The following is a 17,041-nucleotide window of genomic DNA, read 5'->3' on the forward strand; positions in this document are numbered from 1 at the left end:
GTGAGTAACTCCAGTGCATTTCCATGTGTTTTTCAGTGTTAGGTGGAATATGTATGTTCTAGAAGTCCTTATAATCAGGTGGACAGGGGATTTCATTTGTTTGTTTGTTTGTTTTCCTTTAACAAGTACCAAATTTGGGGAAAATGACCGCAAAGAAAAAAAAGTTTAGAATCTGTTTGAAGATGCATATAATAGAGATGAGGTATTCAAATAACTGGATGATCCAGGTGAGAGACAGTGAATTGGTCAATTTGACCATAGGTTTGAGAACTTCCAGCAAGGAGGATAAACATGGGCAGCAGTGTTTCATTTTGAAAATTTGGGAAGGAGAAAGTAATCTGACCTAAACTGCAAACATTTATTGTTTTTCCAGTCTGTGGCTGTTAGGTGTGCTTTTCCCCCTACATTGCATCCATATATTCTTTTGTAATCACTAGAGAACATATTCTATTTGTTAGTCAGTATGCACACCTTACGTACATTCAGACCTCTGGAGGTGTGCACTTGCAGCAGGTATTTTGACCCGTGTCTGTTATATATATTAAACTTGTTGTATTTACAAATTAAGCAATTTTAGAAAAACAAAAAAGCTTTTTTCCTAAGTTTTTAAGGTTTATCAGCATTCTTTTAAGGTCAGCATATGTAAAATACCAAATTTTTTTTGTGTTCTCCCCTTCCTCTATATTTACATTTCTTTCATTTCAACAGCCTTTAAAAGAATCTGTGTACAGGTGCTGCTACAGCTTTGTCTGTTGTGAGGAGTGCAAATCGTTTAGATTTAATTCTTCCACCTGTAAAAGCTAGACCTGAGTTCTCTTAGTGTTATACTCTTTATATAACTATATATACTACTTCTAGAACTATACTTAGTTCTATACTATTTCATTTTCAGGCTTCATGTTTCCTGGCCAAACTTGTCTGCCTAACACAACGGTCTGGCATAAGTTTCGGAAAACAGTATGACATACATCAATACTCTCCTGAAACAGAATTGAAAGCCACCGTACATAATGCATGTTTGTGGCATTCCAAAAGAGTGAAAGTGTCACATTTTCAAAAGTCCTGAGTCCATTTATCCTGTAGCTTCAGGTTAGTTCATGATGTGTATACACCTTATTTAGATAAGCACAGTTGTCACAAGTATGCAGGATGGAGGTGGCTGTACCAAATTAATCTTTCTTATACACATATGATGATGAATTAGCAATTCCTTCATAATGGAGCATGTGATGAAAGCTCCTTTAGAAGAAGTTCACTTCCTTTAAAGCCTAAAAGGGCAAACCTTTGGAAGTGGGTAAAAGGCATTCTGAATGGGAGGTGCCTGTAGAGGTAGAAACCAGAGCTATCTTTTTTGAATTTTAAGATGCCACCTAAAGTTGCCTGCTTTGCTGCTGGTGGAGGGTGGTTTGCAAATTGAAACAGATAAAAAAAATAAATTGTAGGGTATCAGATTAATTGCAAATTAATCAGGGCTTAAACTTCTGCAGGTTGTTTTCTTTATGTCCTGACCTACTCAGAACAACTTACTGTAAATACTTCATCTTAATTAGCTGAATTGTTGGTTAGTAAGTTGATTCATGAAAAAGTACTATTTCTTTCTTCTTCCTAAGAGGAAGGCAGTTTTTTCAAAGTGCGTTTGGGATATGTGTTTTCTATGTCTGTGCTGTACACACCTGAGACTATTCTGCATAATTTATCTAGTAACATGTTAATGAACACTAAGACATAGGCTAGCAAGAACAGTTAATAGCTTTCAAATCAGTAGATCATGTAAAGACTGAACATTGTAGGATTCCAAATGCATATACTGAGATCAAACTGTTGAATTTTTTAACTCCAGGGAAATAACCTTAATCATTAACAACTGTGTCAGAGTATAATGCAGGCAGTATTTCAAGTTGGAAAACAAAGTAAGTTGAAGGAAGAATTTACAATCACGTTTTTCATAGCTATCATGTTCTAATGTAGTGTCTGCTCATGTTAAATATTACTATACAAACTGATTATCATTCCTGCCAGTCCTGTAACATTTAACATGGTTTTGTTGCAGTTGCTGTGGGACTGATTGTGTACATTTCAGTTATCAGTCAGAACGTTTTAATAAATAAATGTTTTTAGTTGTGTTAGGAGAAGAACAGGAGAAACGTATGACTGATAACATTCAAATAAATGAATGTGTAATTCTTGTCATTTAGCATTTCAGATGTGTATGTAGTTAGTTGTGCCTGGAATCTCACTGCTTATCGCTAAAATTGCAAGGATATCAGTCTTCCCATTGTATTTATGCAGAATATAATTTTGAATGTTAAAATTATTTTCATATTCTTTCCACAAAATACCATAATAAAAATCATAATAAAACCCAGTGCATTACCTAACATTACCTAACATCTATTATGTGCTTAAATGCTGTTTTGAATAGAGGTGAAATTCTTTTCAGTTTTTCTAGAACCTAAATAAAAGGCCCTGGCAAAAACTTAAAACTAAAAACTTAAAAGCTTGAAGGAACAGATCCCTCACATAAACAACTTTTTACTCAGGTAGCTGTTACTCCCTATACACACAGTACTCTGTGTCACATAGATCATCTTGAAAACCCAAAAGCTTGGAATAAAAAACTAGAATAAAATAGAATATTTCCGTTGGAAGGGACTTAAAACTGTCACCTAGCCCAGCTGCCTGGCCGCTTCAGGGCTGACCAGGAGTTAAAGCACATTGTTAAGGGCATTGCCCAAGCGCCTCATAAACACGGACGGGCTCGGGGCACTGACCACCTCTCTAGGACGCCTGTTCCAGGGTGTGACCACCCCCTCGGTAAAGCAATGCTTCCCAATGCCCAGCCTGAGCCTCCCCCGGCGCAGCTTTGCGCCATTCCCACCTGTCCTGTCGCTGGGTCCCAGGGAGAAGAGCTCAGCGCCTCCCGCCACTTCCCCTCCTCAGGGAGCTGCAGAGAGCCACGAGGTCACCCCTCAGCCTCCTTCTCTCCAGACTGGACAAGCCCGAAGCCTTAGGCTCCCCTCACGGGACATTCCTCCCAGCCCTGTCACCAGCTTTGTTGCCCTCTGGATGCGCTCAAGGGCCTGAATTCACGTCCTGCTGAAGTGGAGGGCCCAGAGCTGCGTGCACACAGTACCCCGCGTGCAGCTGCGCCACCGCTGAGCGCAGCAGGCTGGTCGCCTCTTCCACTGCTGGTCACGCTGTGTTTGGTGTCCCCCAGGTGCCGTTTGCCCCTGGGCTGCCAGGGCACGTGGCCGACTCACACGGAGCCTGCTGCCACCCAGCACCCCCAGAGCCCTCTCCCCAGGGCTGCTCGCCAGCCACTCCTCTCCCAGTTTGAACTTGTGCCTGGCATTTCTCTGTCCCAGGTGTGGAATCCAGCGTTTTGAGTTGTCACTTTCATGTCACTGTTGGCTGTCCAGTGCCTCAATTTATTCAGATCCTTCTGCAAAGCCTCTCATCCCTGAAGAGCGTCAACAGGACCTCCTGGTTTGGTATCATCAGCAGACTTGCTAATGGTGCATTCAACTCCTGCATCCGGATAATTCATAAAAATACTGAACAGAACTGGCCTTAGAATTGAGCCCTGAGGAATGGAAGAAAACAAGAGGTAGACAGAAATTTTCAGAAAGAGCAAGATGACTTTGAGCTCTAGACTTGTCTAGATGTCTAGTAAGTCTAGATGGCTCTAGACCTACTGTCTAGAAAATCTTTCTGCAAATCAGAAGTATTTTATGCTCAAAAATAGTTAAGTGATTGTATAGTCTACATAGGAAGAAGGTCTTTCTGTCATTGAAGGGACGTGTATCTGTCAGATAAGGCTGAAATTTCATTCTAACAAAATTTAGACTAGAAATAGTGAACAAGATAATTAGTATTGAGAAAAGTTTTTTCTTGAAGCTTGCCCTAGCAGAATATGATGAAGATGTGTTTTAAGTATAGAACACACGTCTTTCTGAGCTTGATGAAGTATTTAGCATGTTGTAGTGGTGGTCCAGCACTGCTTATACCATGCAATAAAAGTGAACACAAGATTCATTGTCTTCAATGGCCACAGCGATAAAATCTACTTCTAAAAGAAACTTCAGCAACAAAAATGTCCCAGATGACAAAAAAGAAACAGTTTCCTCATTTGGCTCATTGCATATCACCAAAAGGCATTGAAGCAATATGGCAGCGAGGAATGAGTGTCACCTGTAGTGCCACTCCTTAAGTGCAATTACTACAAGGTGTTAACAAATTGATTCTCTGAACAAACAAGGCTGCAAGTTGCTGCAACAAAATGGTAGTGGCAGTGAGCAGCAGAAGGTTTAACCGCAGTACTATAGTACTTCTGTGGACTAAGCATTATAAAACAAATAGCCTAAGATTCGGAATTAGGATTTAAATGTGTATATGGTCTTCATTGTTTGGTTGTAGTGTTGTGTTAAGATGGCAAACTGTATGGCTACAGTTTATAATAAGTTGAGCATAATGTGATGGTGTTTTAAACTTGTAGCCTTTGTCATGTGGCATGCTTTTAAAATTTGATTTTTCCTGTGTGATTGAATATTTTGGCTTCATAGTATTTTCCACTGAAGCAACAAGAAATCAGAGTATTAAAAAACCTGCACCATTATTGCTGTGTAAGAGTATGTTTTCTTACATAGTAATTGTGTATTTTTAATAATGTACTTTTTATAAAAAAAGCTAGTATAGCTAATATTAAGCAGTTGTAAGAGAGAAGCAAGAAGTGAATTCTCTCAATTATTACAATAAAAACTTGTCAGTTGCCCTGTAAAAAAGGGAAAAGCTAATTTTATATGTACAGTAAATTCAAATATCAACTGTTGTATTTTTCAGTTTCTGCTATACAGTGAGTGAGTTCAGCCAATATTGATAAATTATGCCACTAAAATTTTGGATAGTACTGTGATATTTGAAGTAGGATAGCGAGGGCTCTTTAAAAAACATCTACACAGAGAATGATAACTGTGTTTGAAAGTATAAGTAGTGGTTTCCATTGCTTTCATTTTGGCCATTTAATGTAGCTGATTAATTATGTGCCTTGTTACTGTGCATCCCATTGTCTCTGTCATTTTCATTGTTGTATTTGCCCTTGTAGCTCCCCAGTTCAACTATACTTAGGTTCTTTTTTTTTATTATTTTAGTGCTGTCATTACTGAACCGATCAAAATATCCATTGATATTAAAAAAGAAAATTATGAGAATGGATGTGAGAGTATTCGTACAGGTGCATTTGAAGAGATACTACTTTGTATTTTAGTAGGGCTATGTTTTCTTCTCCTTTTAAAAGGCAAAATTATTATCAAAAAATCTGCTCTCCCAAAAGCTGGATCCTGTAGTCTGTGTAACTCCTGACTTTCCATTTACTTTAGCAACTGGGGATATTCAAAGCATAGTGCTGGCAGCAGTAAGGGGGATGTCCTGTCCCAGAGAAACTAATGGTCAAAAACCTATTGAATTATTTGAGTGTGGGATTTGATTCTGTGATTCCAGAGAGCTAAAGTTTTGTTTCTAATTCAGTTTTTATTGCAAGCTGTACATGTATGTTTCTGATGCAGTTGAAGGGAAAACATATGGGGACCTTTCTTAAAATTCTGCTTATTTATTTTTTAATATTATTGATTATATTTTTGTTCAATCAGGGTTATTTTTGTTTCAGTGCAGCTCACCAGTAGATCTACTAATTTAGTTTCCTGAGCAGGTTGGAAGGCAAAATGAACTTTGAGGCAGTGATCGTGCAGTATATATGCGAGCAAAATGCCTTTCTGAGGTGTGTGTTCACTGGTACTCTGGAATGAGGCCTCTTAGTAGAACATATGCTGTAGCCAGGAATAAAGCAGGCATTTTGATTGATCTGTAAGCAATCTGTCGAAACTTCTCTGATCAGGCTTTTTTGCTATCTTGTCTTGAGTCCTTTTTTTAATGACATCTATTATCAGATTGAAATGGCGATTGAGACACTGCAAAAGTCTGATGGTCTGTCCACTCACAGAAGCTCTCTTCTCAACAGCCATGTAAGTTGTTTCTTCTTCACATATACTTTCTCTTGCTTGTTCTGCATGCTTAGCCTGCCTCTAAATGTTTGTTTTATTTTATTACTACTTTTTGCTCTTGATCTTCTCACCTTAGTGGTTTGTAGTCTTCTACTACATCACCCGTGGCTTTAATTTGTCAGGTGAAATGTCTTTATGGTATATTGCAGAGTGTTACTGTTTCCTGTGCTCCACACCTATGTGAAGAGAAGTTACACATGTGACTGTTTTGCAGATTATAGTGTAAATGTTAAGGTGAAGTTCAAATAATTCTAGATTAGCTGGCTTTTGACATTTTAAATAAAGTTGCTGACAAAGCAAAGTCTGTGTGCCCTATATTTCGGGGCATGTGAAGAGGGAAAGAAGGAACACACAGCATACTTAAATAATATTGTTAGATTATTTTTAGGTGTTTCTTCATTTGTTCTGAATAGAATTATTAAATTACTTGCTTCAGAATCCTAAAGGTCCTTATGATGACTTGGAAAAAAAATGAAAGCGTTGTCTTAATTTGAAGTACACAAAAATGTCTTGTTCAGCTGCCTTTTGCTTTGTTCTTACTCTGCAAATCTCAGTTAAGAACTTCCCATATACAAAGCTAAAAGATCTTTGTGTCAAAACATGATCTCCAAAATATAGTGATAAATCCATTATATGTACTTTAAAATAATGGAAAAAGACCCAAAGTTAGTTTTAAACTTATATAAATAATAATATGACTTTGTAAGTTGCTGGTCTTTCTTGAAATATTTATTTTCTGTTGGTATTTGTGGGTTTGTACTTTGTATTTTTTCCATGTTAGCTTGTATTCATCTTACCTCTTTTTTTCCTTCTCAGCTTTACTAATTGTATGAATTCAAATTTATTTATTGTTTTACAGAAGAAATTTAATTTGGTTTTAATGTAAGAATATAGTGGTAGAAGCTGTTCCTCAGAAATCAAATTAAAAATGTATGTTTAAGCAGGTTTGGATTTGGATTCTGGATTTTTTCTGTATGGGTCTAGTTATGTCAAAGTCAAAAAAAGAAATGTTTTCTGGAAATCTTAAGCAAACTTTTTTTCCTCTACAAAATGCCCAAACTGAAAGAGGAAAATCGTTTTACAAAAAGTTACACAAAATGTTATACAGAAGGACTTTGGATGTTTATGAAACAATTTTTTTGAAGATAAGACAATATCAAAATTATTATCTAAATAATAATAGATAATATTAGACAGATAATATAAAAATTATTGTTTAAATATAATTTTTAAAGGGACCGTAACTTTTTCTAACAAAGTGACAGAAATTTACTTTAAGATTTGGAACACTTGAACTATTGATAATTTTGTGTTTAACCCTGTTATGAACTCCAGAATCTTCATATAAAACCAAGAAGAAATATAAGATAAGCTGCTATGCCCCAGTGTACTATGTTCCACTTGTTTCTGGTGCTATGCACTGTTCACAATGTGTTTCTAATAATGAGATTCTCATCCAGCTGTGAAGTTTTTTCATGATACTCCTTTCCTGACTATGAAAGCTTTTTAAAAAGTATTCAGATAGGGGTATATCTTTGACTGTGAGGAAAAAAAAAATATTTTCATGGCATATTTTCATGGCAATCACTCTTTCCTAGCCTTGGTCATTTTGGAAGAAGTTACCAATCTACCAATCTAGATCAAATTTGCTGGATGTTTTGCCTATTTTTAAGGCGATGCTTACTGCCTTTAAACTCAAGGACAGTATGGAGGAAGTTTAAGTATAGGTGCAGTCTTTGTCTCTTTAAACTGTTGTTGATTTTGACCTCCAATGTTTTGGGTTGGAATTGATTAAAATAATTGTGTTTAATAGGTTTTAAAATAGAATTCTGCATTGTCAGTTTAATTAAGTTGCACTTTGCAGATGATCTATTGATTTGTGGGAGAATGCTAGTTTTGGGATAGGAATTTTCACCCTGATACCTCTAAGAGGTTTTCTAGGTTTTTGTTTGTATGTTTGTTTGTTTGTTGGTGGGGGTTTTTTTGCCTAAATTCATGTATGCTCATTTTAAGGTGTTCATCATTTCTCCTCTGTTTTCTTTTCTTTCCCGATTTATTTCTGCATGAGATTGACTTATTTAATTACTTGATAGTTGAATGTTTTATAAACATTGCAGCTTAATTGGAGTCAATTGAACAGGTCTGTCTGTAAATATTTCATACCTTTACCCATTTTACTTACATAATACAGTCAGTACTATGAATTAAAGAACTAGGATTCAAATCTGAACAGCTCAGTTTTAGAATTATATTAAATTTTGGTAGAGACATGGTTGATTTTTTAATGTTGTTTACAGTAGTTATACAATGTTTGGAGATAATTTTCCTTTTAAAATTATGTATTAACTGCACTTTTTCTTCCAGGCTATAATCTAGCAAGTAATGCCTTCAAGCCTTTGCTACTAAGCGACTCCACACAGGCACAAAAATTCTTATGTTGCATTGATCTTTTGATTTCGGGTTTTTTTGGTGTTGAATAATACAAGATATCGTTGAAATAATATCTGTTAAAAATTCATATCATTAATGAGGTGCACTTAAAATTATTCATGATAGGTTAGAAGCCATCTGGAGGAAAATACCTTTAATGCTACATGCAGAACTTAATTGGAAAATAATTATTTATTTTTTTTAGTCTTTTGGGATTGACAAAGCTTTTCCCTTTGGGGAAGACAGAAATACTGCACATTCTGTATCTGTTCTGATTAAATTATAAATTTAATAATATATGAGAAATATTATATAAATTTGTATAATATATTTATTTATATATACAACAGTTGAAAGATACAATTACCTTTGTTTCTAAGCCCAGGTGGGCTTATGGTAGGTCATCAGTTTTTATATTTAATACATTCAGTAAAATGAAGTAAGTTTAATACATTCAGTAATAGTTAATGTTTATGGTTACACCTTTTCTTCAGCTTTATTTAAAAATGACGGATGCTCAGTTTGGAAGGACCTGTGAATGTTAAGACTTTTAAAATAATGATATATTGATAATTATGATAACTGATAAAAATGATGAACTGTACTTTTTTATTTTGTCTATTTGAAATGCAAGATTACCTGCAACTGAGCCAAAAATTTTATATCTTAGAAGCACGTACATCTTACTTCTGTATATTTTTCTAGCGCTTATGTTTAAGAAACATGGAAAAGTTATGGGCATGTTTTCAGTAAAAAGCAAATAAAGAAACATGTTTAAATGATCTAGAGTAAATTTTGTAGTAATGTTTTTGCATTTGTAGTGGTGCATTTTGCACTGGGACTAAAACATAGCTATAAATTCAATTATATGTTATCTACTGTACTTTAGTACAAAACAGTTTTGATAAAGGAAAGGTCAGGACTGATATATTTCATAGTTATTGCACACTAAAATATTCATGTTCTTTGCATAAGTTACACTGAACATTAATGGTATAGAATTTGTGCACTGCTCTTAACAAAATAATTCTGCAAAGGAGTAAATAACACATAGACTACGCATGTCCTTTGTTGTCACTTAATTTGTGTTTTGGTTATAATAGTTACTGTTTTGCTGGACTAAATTGAAAATCATTAAAAAATTGTGTGAATATCTAGCTCATCAGAGTAAATGTTTGTAACAAGTTTTGAAGATGCAATATCCTCAGTTTGCATTTTCACTGGATAATCAAATTAAATTCAGAGATTTAGTAAGATCTCTGATCCCAGCAAGTTTGAATATTCACACTATACTATTTTGGTATAAATACTTTGGAAAACAAATAAAATTCAAACAGAAAATTAAATTTTTGAATCATTCAGGCTATACCTAAAGGAAAATTTCAGGGGACTGAAATCATGGCAAGTACTGGGGAAAGATAAAGAGGATGTTAGCATATATAACTCCTAAACCAGTGGAATTTAAATGAGTCCTCAACCTGTACTATTTTTTATCTCTTTTGTCATTCTTCTATAATGTTAAATCTAGAAGTATTAAGTTTTGTGTATTAGTGACAACTAGAGGTGTTTCATGAGTGTGCACTACTTGGAAAGTCAGTGATGTTACGTAAAAAGTCTCCTCTTGCATCTGTCTAAAATTACCTACCACAATTACATGAAAAGATAAATGTTCTTCCAGGAACCTTATTCTGTTCCTCCTGGAAGTCAATGGCAAACAGGTACAATTGAAAGGGGTTGTACCCCTAACGCTTTATAGACGTACCAGTTGTTTTCAGTGTTATCCAAGTTGGTCTTTGACTTACATGCAATAGCTGTTTTCTTGTATGTATCAGAGAGTAAAAAATACCCTATTCAGTTAAGTGCTGTGATGTTTGTTAACATCAGGCAAAGAAAAACAGTATAATAGCTCAGGTTTGAAAATACATTAACTGTTGTTAGTCCAAGGGGTTTGTTTTCTGCAATTTATATGAATTACAGTCATGATTATTTATTTCTTTGCTGTACTAACAGTTTGTCTCCAAAGCATAGATACCTTTATCACATATCGGTGTGTTTAACTGCATCAAAAATATTTTAAGAAGTGGATGCTTATGTGAGGTCACAAGTGCAATGAGTTCTTCCCTTTCCCGGTAATTCTGAAGATCCTAAATATCCTATGGTGTAACTAGCATTTAAGGAGTCTCTGAAGAAGGGAGTAATGGTTTAATAGACCTGAAGAGAGTGGTTTCAAAACTGTTACAAGTTAATGTTGTATGGCTACGATATTTGAAATAAAGTAATAATGGTAGGTTTTTTTTCTGTTCTGTATGTGATATAGCTTCAATGGCTTTTAGACAACTACGAAACTGCAGAAGGAGTGAGCCTTCCAAGAAGTACCCTTTACAACCATTACTTACGACACTGTCAGGAACACAAGTTGGATCCAGTCAATGCTGCCTCCTTTGGAAAACTCATACGATCAATCTTCATGGGATTACGGACCAGAAGACTTGGAACTAGGTTTGTGTTAATGAAATACTGAACTACGATAGAAATTATAAGTAATAATCCTAAGAAAGAAAATTGCTGCTAGCCAAAAAATAAATAAAACCTGTATTTAAATGTTACAGTGTTTTTCTGTCAGTTCAGTCTCTTAACGTTAAACATTTTTATACTTTTCCAGATGTTGTTACACTTTTACTTCTCCTGTTTTTGTGTGTATGTGTGTTTACATTTTGATAAATACACTGCAGATTTCTATCACTACAAGTAAAATATACTTGTTGTTTGGAAATTACTAAGAACTGTGTTTCTCCATAGCTAGATAAGGTGTATTTATTTTATTTATTTGCACTCAAGTGGATTACAAGTTAAAATGCTGGATGATATTTGTTCAAGAGAGTGAATTAATTTCCTGAAGATTGTAAAATGACACCTATGTAAAACAAGTATGACAGGAGAGTCAGGCTTGATATGTGGGTATTATTTTCTAGTTAACGTAAATTGTAAAGTAAATGTAATGTATATGTATAAAAGTGGTGCTTTTAATTCTTGCTCTTTCATAAAGGGGGAACTCCAAATATCATTACTATGGGATTCGTGTCAAGCCAGACTCTCCTCTTAATCGACTACAAGAGGACATGCAATATATGGCTATGAGACAACAGCCCATGCAGCAAAAACAGAGGTAAAGTGTGAAGTGACCATGAATACTTACTAATGTTTCTAGTTCATAAAGCCTTACTTTTGCTTACATGGAGAAACTGGAATACTAATGCAATTTTTGTTCAGCTTCTGTGCTGTGAAAAATGTTTGTTAGATATCCAATTGATGTCACAGAAGTATCAGTCGACATGAAAGAGTATTTACCTAGGCATTGTCATAAATTTGCAAGAAATAATATAATAAAGTGACATATTACATGAACAGACTCTTCTTAACTATCTTGAGGTTTTATCCCACAAGCTGAAGAAAACCAGTAGAAGCTTGAATTTCAGATTTTGCTGTTTTTCATTGCTACAACATTTTACATATAAGCTGCATATAGAAGAGCTTATGATTATGTTCAGTTTAGTGTTTATTTCCTCTCCTGGTGAAGAATAAATGTAACTATAATGGTTTGTGTGAAAGTTGATTTAAGTATTTTCCCTCACCATCTGTGTTTCCTGAGGATCCTGTGAAAGCCCGGAAGTGTTTGAAAAATGGCACAGTGACCACAAGGGGCTATGCTGGTGGTGAAAGAATGTGTGAATATGTATATGAAAAACTATCCTGAATAGAAAATCTTAGTAAAAAAATACAAATCAGTACATTTCTTTGAAATTTATTTCTATTTGACTGATGTCACTAGCCTCCCTATTACCCTAAAGTGAAATATCTAAGGTGTGTAATTTCATAAAACTCCTAGGCAGAACAGCAGCATATCAAGCAAGACATCTTTAGAGCTATTACTCAAAGTCCAATTGAATGAACAGTGTAGTATAGCTTACTAAGTGTATTTTGTGGCCTTGGACACAATTGGGATATGGAAAACACAACTTCAGACTTGAACTTCAAATACAGATACCACTTTAATTTGAAATTGTTTTACTATCACTTCCAGAAGTAGTTACAGCACTAAAGACATATTCATGGTAAGATAGATGGTCTTAACGATCTTGCAGTGGGCATAATACAGAAGCATGAGATGTCTCCCAATATGATCATGTAGGAAATTCTTGTTACAAAAAGAAGGACAAGATTATATGGTAAGAAAAGGTGATAGGTATTTACAAAATCTCAAGGCAAGCTTATTTTACCTACTCAAGCTGACTCACAGATTTCATTCCCTCACACTCTAAATCACATGTATGCACCAAGACATATGCCACAATGGTCTTATTAGAATTGTTTCTATGAAATTGTTTCTGGAGAAGTTATGCCAGTTACCTAATCATCATCACCTCTCTTGTCTTCTTGATTCACAGTGACAAACTGATTTTGAATTTCTTACATAACTCTTAGGAGTAGATACTACTTTCCTTTATTATTTACTTTATTATTTTGTTTAACACCACCATATGTCTTAAGTAGTTCCCTTATTTCCATACCTAGGTATGTTTGGTGGCATTTTCTTAACATTATGTCAGTTTGTTCCCCGATTATATTTGAATGAAATGACACATGCAGCATGGTGTAGCAGTTAGTGCATCCCTTTAATCCACGTTTTTGTGCAGGGACGCACATACACACAGGCACGCTTTCATTCATACTAAATTCATACTGATCTTAAGCTCTGTTGTGAGAATCTCTACAGATACTGGTGAAGGATGGCAACTACAAGGCACTGGATGCTGCTGCTGAGTAAGGTAGCTGTTACATGAAGAGCACTGTGCTGTATTAGAAAAGTTGATTATATGTTGAGTTGAGGCTAGCCATGGGAGAGAACAGGAAAAGGAGAGAAGCAGAAGCCTCTATCACCTGTCTGCAATGTTGAGTCAGGAAAGACCACCATCATGTTGTATCTTAATAATAACAATGGCTTTATTATTAAATCCTTAAAAGCAGCTGTCTCAGTATACCTTCCTAGATGAAGCTTCATCTCATTGCTCAGGAACTTGCATTACATACCTTCTTGTCTAAAATAAAAGCAGGCTGACCTCTCTACACTTGTGATGACCAGTTACATACCCTAGAAATAGAGGCATTGTTAACATAGCCCTACTGGTGTAGTATTCATACAAAGTAGTTCTGAGGTTCTTTTTTCATCCCTGTGTTCAGGGTACACAGATCTCAGTAAAATATTTTCTGTCTTTCCAAAATCACAGCATCCTAAATAGATAAAATGTAGAGATCAAGGACCTAGCCAGACTTTGACAGTTGCACTGTGAAAAATTGTATTTGTTGTGCTCTGCATACCATCAAAAATACTAGCAATACTAAATAGGATATAGAAAGATGTTTATCCAAGAAAATATAGGAAATTTTCATTGAAAAATGGAAACTCATGAGCCACTATTACTTTAACTTACTTAATTTTCTAATAGAAACAGGGATTTTCAAAGCCAAGAGTGATGATTCAAGAATATTTTTATCTCATTGGAATGTGCTGATTATAACAGTAATTTTAGGAAAAGATTTAACAAATATATTAAATTATTGCACAATCTAGCCTGTTTACTTCATTGCAGCCACTCTAGCATGCAGCAGTCATGAGCTTTGGTCTATTCTCTCTTGGTAACCTTACTTTTAGGGTAGTCTTTGGTCATACAATGTCAAGTGTTACTCCACATTCTTTGAATAAAAATGTCTGTATATTTTATTTGCTTAATTTTAATGGAAACTGAGATTGCTCGTGTCCTGTGGCACTCAGAAGCTAAGTTTTTTTAGGAAAAGAGAAATGCTAAATATAAAAATGACTTTACGTAAAACTTTCAGTTTAAAAGTGAACTTGTGGTTTTGAAGTGACATTTCTTCCACATTCACAGAACACGTTTAGTCTCTGGTTTCAATGTTTGATATATGTCTGTATGTATTTTTATTGTAGTTATCTTAGTGTATTGAAGAATTCTAGCAGGATTTATTAAGAGATAAGTAAAGGACTGAACATTACAATTTGCATTATTAGGGTAACGTAGCTCTTTGTTGGGCTTTGTTACTATTTCTGATGTTTCTTTTGTCCTTTAAACCAGTGGTAAATTGCAGTCAATATACTATTTCTGTATAGTTACACCAATTGTGTCACCTCTGTCAGACACATCTAATTGGATAAACACTTCTAACCCTTTTTGGCAAAGGCTGTAGAGTGAACGTACACTACAGCTCATTTTTCTTCATTTTTTTTTCTTAAACTGAGGGTCATGCACCTTCTGTATGTGCTTAACTTGTATATCCCAAAGTGCTCTTCTGTGTTCATGATCAGTTTGTTCTGGGCTTGAATTCGAGGGCCTGAGATTTATCAAACAAGTTTCAGATGAAGGTCATGCTGTTTGTTGTGATCAGCATGAGCTGTGGGCGTACTGTTTCTTTGTTCCAGTAACAAGAAAAAAGAGTAACTACAAATCACAGATGCCAATAGTCCTGTCTTCCAGCTGAGACAGTGGTTTGGCAACAACCACCATGTATCGAGAGACTTAAAGCATCTTTGAACTGAAGAAATGTTGTTAACAGTAGTCTTGGCTGGAAGATAATAGCTAACACCCTACCTTTCAGGTGGACCTGCTGTATGGCTCAGACTTGCAAGGAAAGGCCTGGATTGCATCTCTCATCCTGCTCCTAAATGTTTTCCAGGATAGGAAAACCCAGGATATTTAACTGGTTATATTATCCATCACTTTTGGATCAAACACAGGCCTGACTAACAGCGGATGGGCATCTGACAAAGATTGTTAGGAAGAAATAAAGTAATATCCAACCCAAATATTATGTCAGATATATTTGCACGGTTTTAAGTCTGGCACTAAACACTTGCCACTTCGAAGTACAATCTTACTATGAAAGCATTCCCATAAGCATTCCTTTTCAGATAATTTAAGGGAAATGTATCAGAGATACAATTCCTAAAGGCAAGTTCCGGTTTTAACCTGGTTTTATTTAGCTCTTCGTGAGTAGAACCTTGTGGCTCAGAAGCTGAATTATCTTTATGGCTTAGTCTAGGGAAATTGATGCAGGTATGCTTACCTTTTCTTTAGAGCATTCATAACAATGTACGTTTTGAATTCTTTTTCCAGAAGTAAACCTCCATCTTTCCTAGTTAATTTCAAATATTTCTTTCAGTTCTTGCATACAATGATTGTACCTTTTTGCTTTCATTTATGGGAGCTGAACATTCAGCTAAGAAGTTTTTAATGATTACAATAACCATCGTTATCTACTGTACATTATAACATTCAGCTAACTTATATTATTGTTCTAACCAGAAATCGTTAATCACTGCTTCCTATAGATGTTGCTTACCCTGCTCTCTATTTTATGTAGGAAATAATCTGTATTTTTCTGCTGTTGTCTTTCCTGTATTCACGTTTCATGGATATACTGATCAGTCAAAATTACCTTTTAACAAGCCACTGTGCTGTGAGTCAAAAGTATCAAGTATTTACAGATCTTTTTAAAAGGGTCTTGGGTTTATGGAAAACAGAGAAATTAGGCATTTTTACAGTGGTATTATTTTTGAAACCAGAAAGTAAGGTATCATAGTCCAAGAAACACTGACATCTTTAAAACTGGGCTACAAGTTTGTTAAGACACAATATCCTAAAATGATAATAAGAGAACTTATATGATAAACTACTAAATAACTTCCTAATGGAGTAGTTCAGAAAAAAATCAGTCTTTCTCTTGAACAAGCTCAGATACTTTGTGTCTAGTATGGTTACAATGCAGAGGTGATTGCCGATTAAAAAACCAGGAAGTTCTGCTTAGAATTCTAGATTAGATATATATCAACAATGGTTATTAGACTGAGGAGAGATGTTTTAAAAGTACACACATTAAATTTGCATTCCTTAAATTTCTTCAGTTTCACCTACTGTATTTGATTTTAGATAATGAAGCTTTTACTGAAATACAGCCTCCACATTATTTTTGAGGCTTTATGATGTATGCACAATAGTATACTTGGAGATTATTTTATTTTCTTCAAAAGCTAGGAAGCAACTAGTACAAACTTGACCTACACACCAAAACATTTTTATAGCATCCAAATGCTTCTCAGGTATTTCTTTGTTACTTGCAGGTTATGCATCTTCACAGATTTTTTAAAGTATTTGTGTTTCTTCAATTTTCCTGTAGTTAACAGCTTTAGTATGTGTTGTCTGTGGTATTGCAAGCTGTTGGAATCAACTTTTGCTTTCAGCTAATTTTAAAAGCTTACTTTTTTCCCCAGTAGCATCAATGGCAACATTTTATTTGCATACAGTAGTAAAATGCTTTAACAAACATTGCACATTGTTATGCATAAGTTTGCCATTTTGTTACATAGTTCAGTATATCAGCTCACTTCTCAGGGACAAAATAAAAATAAAATAGAGGTGAATCCTTAGAGCTTAGTTCTATTTATTTTTAAAACACCTACTTGGTTGTGTTTGGGTTTGGGTTGT

General features: G+C 35.0%; 1 protein-coding gene across 3 annotated transcripts in view; it reads left to right on the forward strand.

Annotated features, from left to right (window-relative positions):
- Window positions 1-17,041, forward strand: part of RFX3 (regulatory factor X3) — a 127,990-nt gene that overhangs the window by 85,184 nt on the left and 25,765 nt on the right. For 2 of the 3 annotated variants that reach the window (XM_037373169.1, XM_037373170.1), the window contains exons 5-7: window positions 5,943-6,017; window positions 10,804-10,985; window positions 11,533-11,652. In XM_037373169.1, coding sequence (XP_037229066.1) covers window positions 5,943-6,017; window positions 10,804-10,985; window positions 11,533-11,652 — 377 coding nt within the window. The remainder of the gene's footprint in view (window positions 1-5,942; window positions 6,018-10,803; window positions 10,986-11,532; window positions 11,653-17,041) is intronic. The other variant, XM_037373168.1, reaches the window with a different exon arrangement.

This window comes from Falco rusticolus, chromosome Z (genome assembly GCF_015220075.1).
Source record: "Falco rusticolus isolate bFalRus1 chromosome Z, bFalRus1.pri, whole genome shotgun sequence".
Classification (NCBI taxonomy): domain Eukaryota; kingdom Metazoa; phylum Chordata; class Aves; order Falconiformes; family Falconidae; genus Falco; species Falco rusticolus.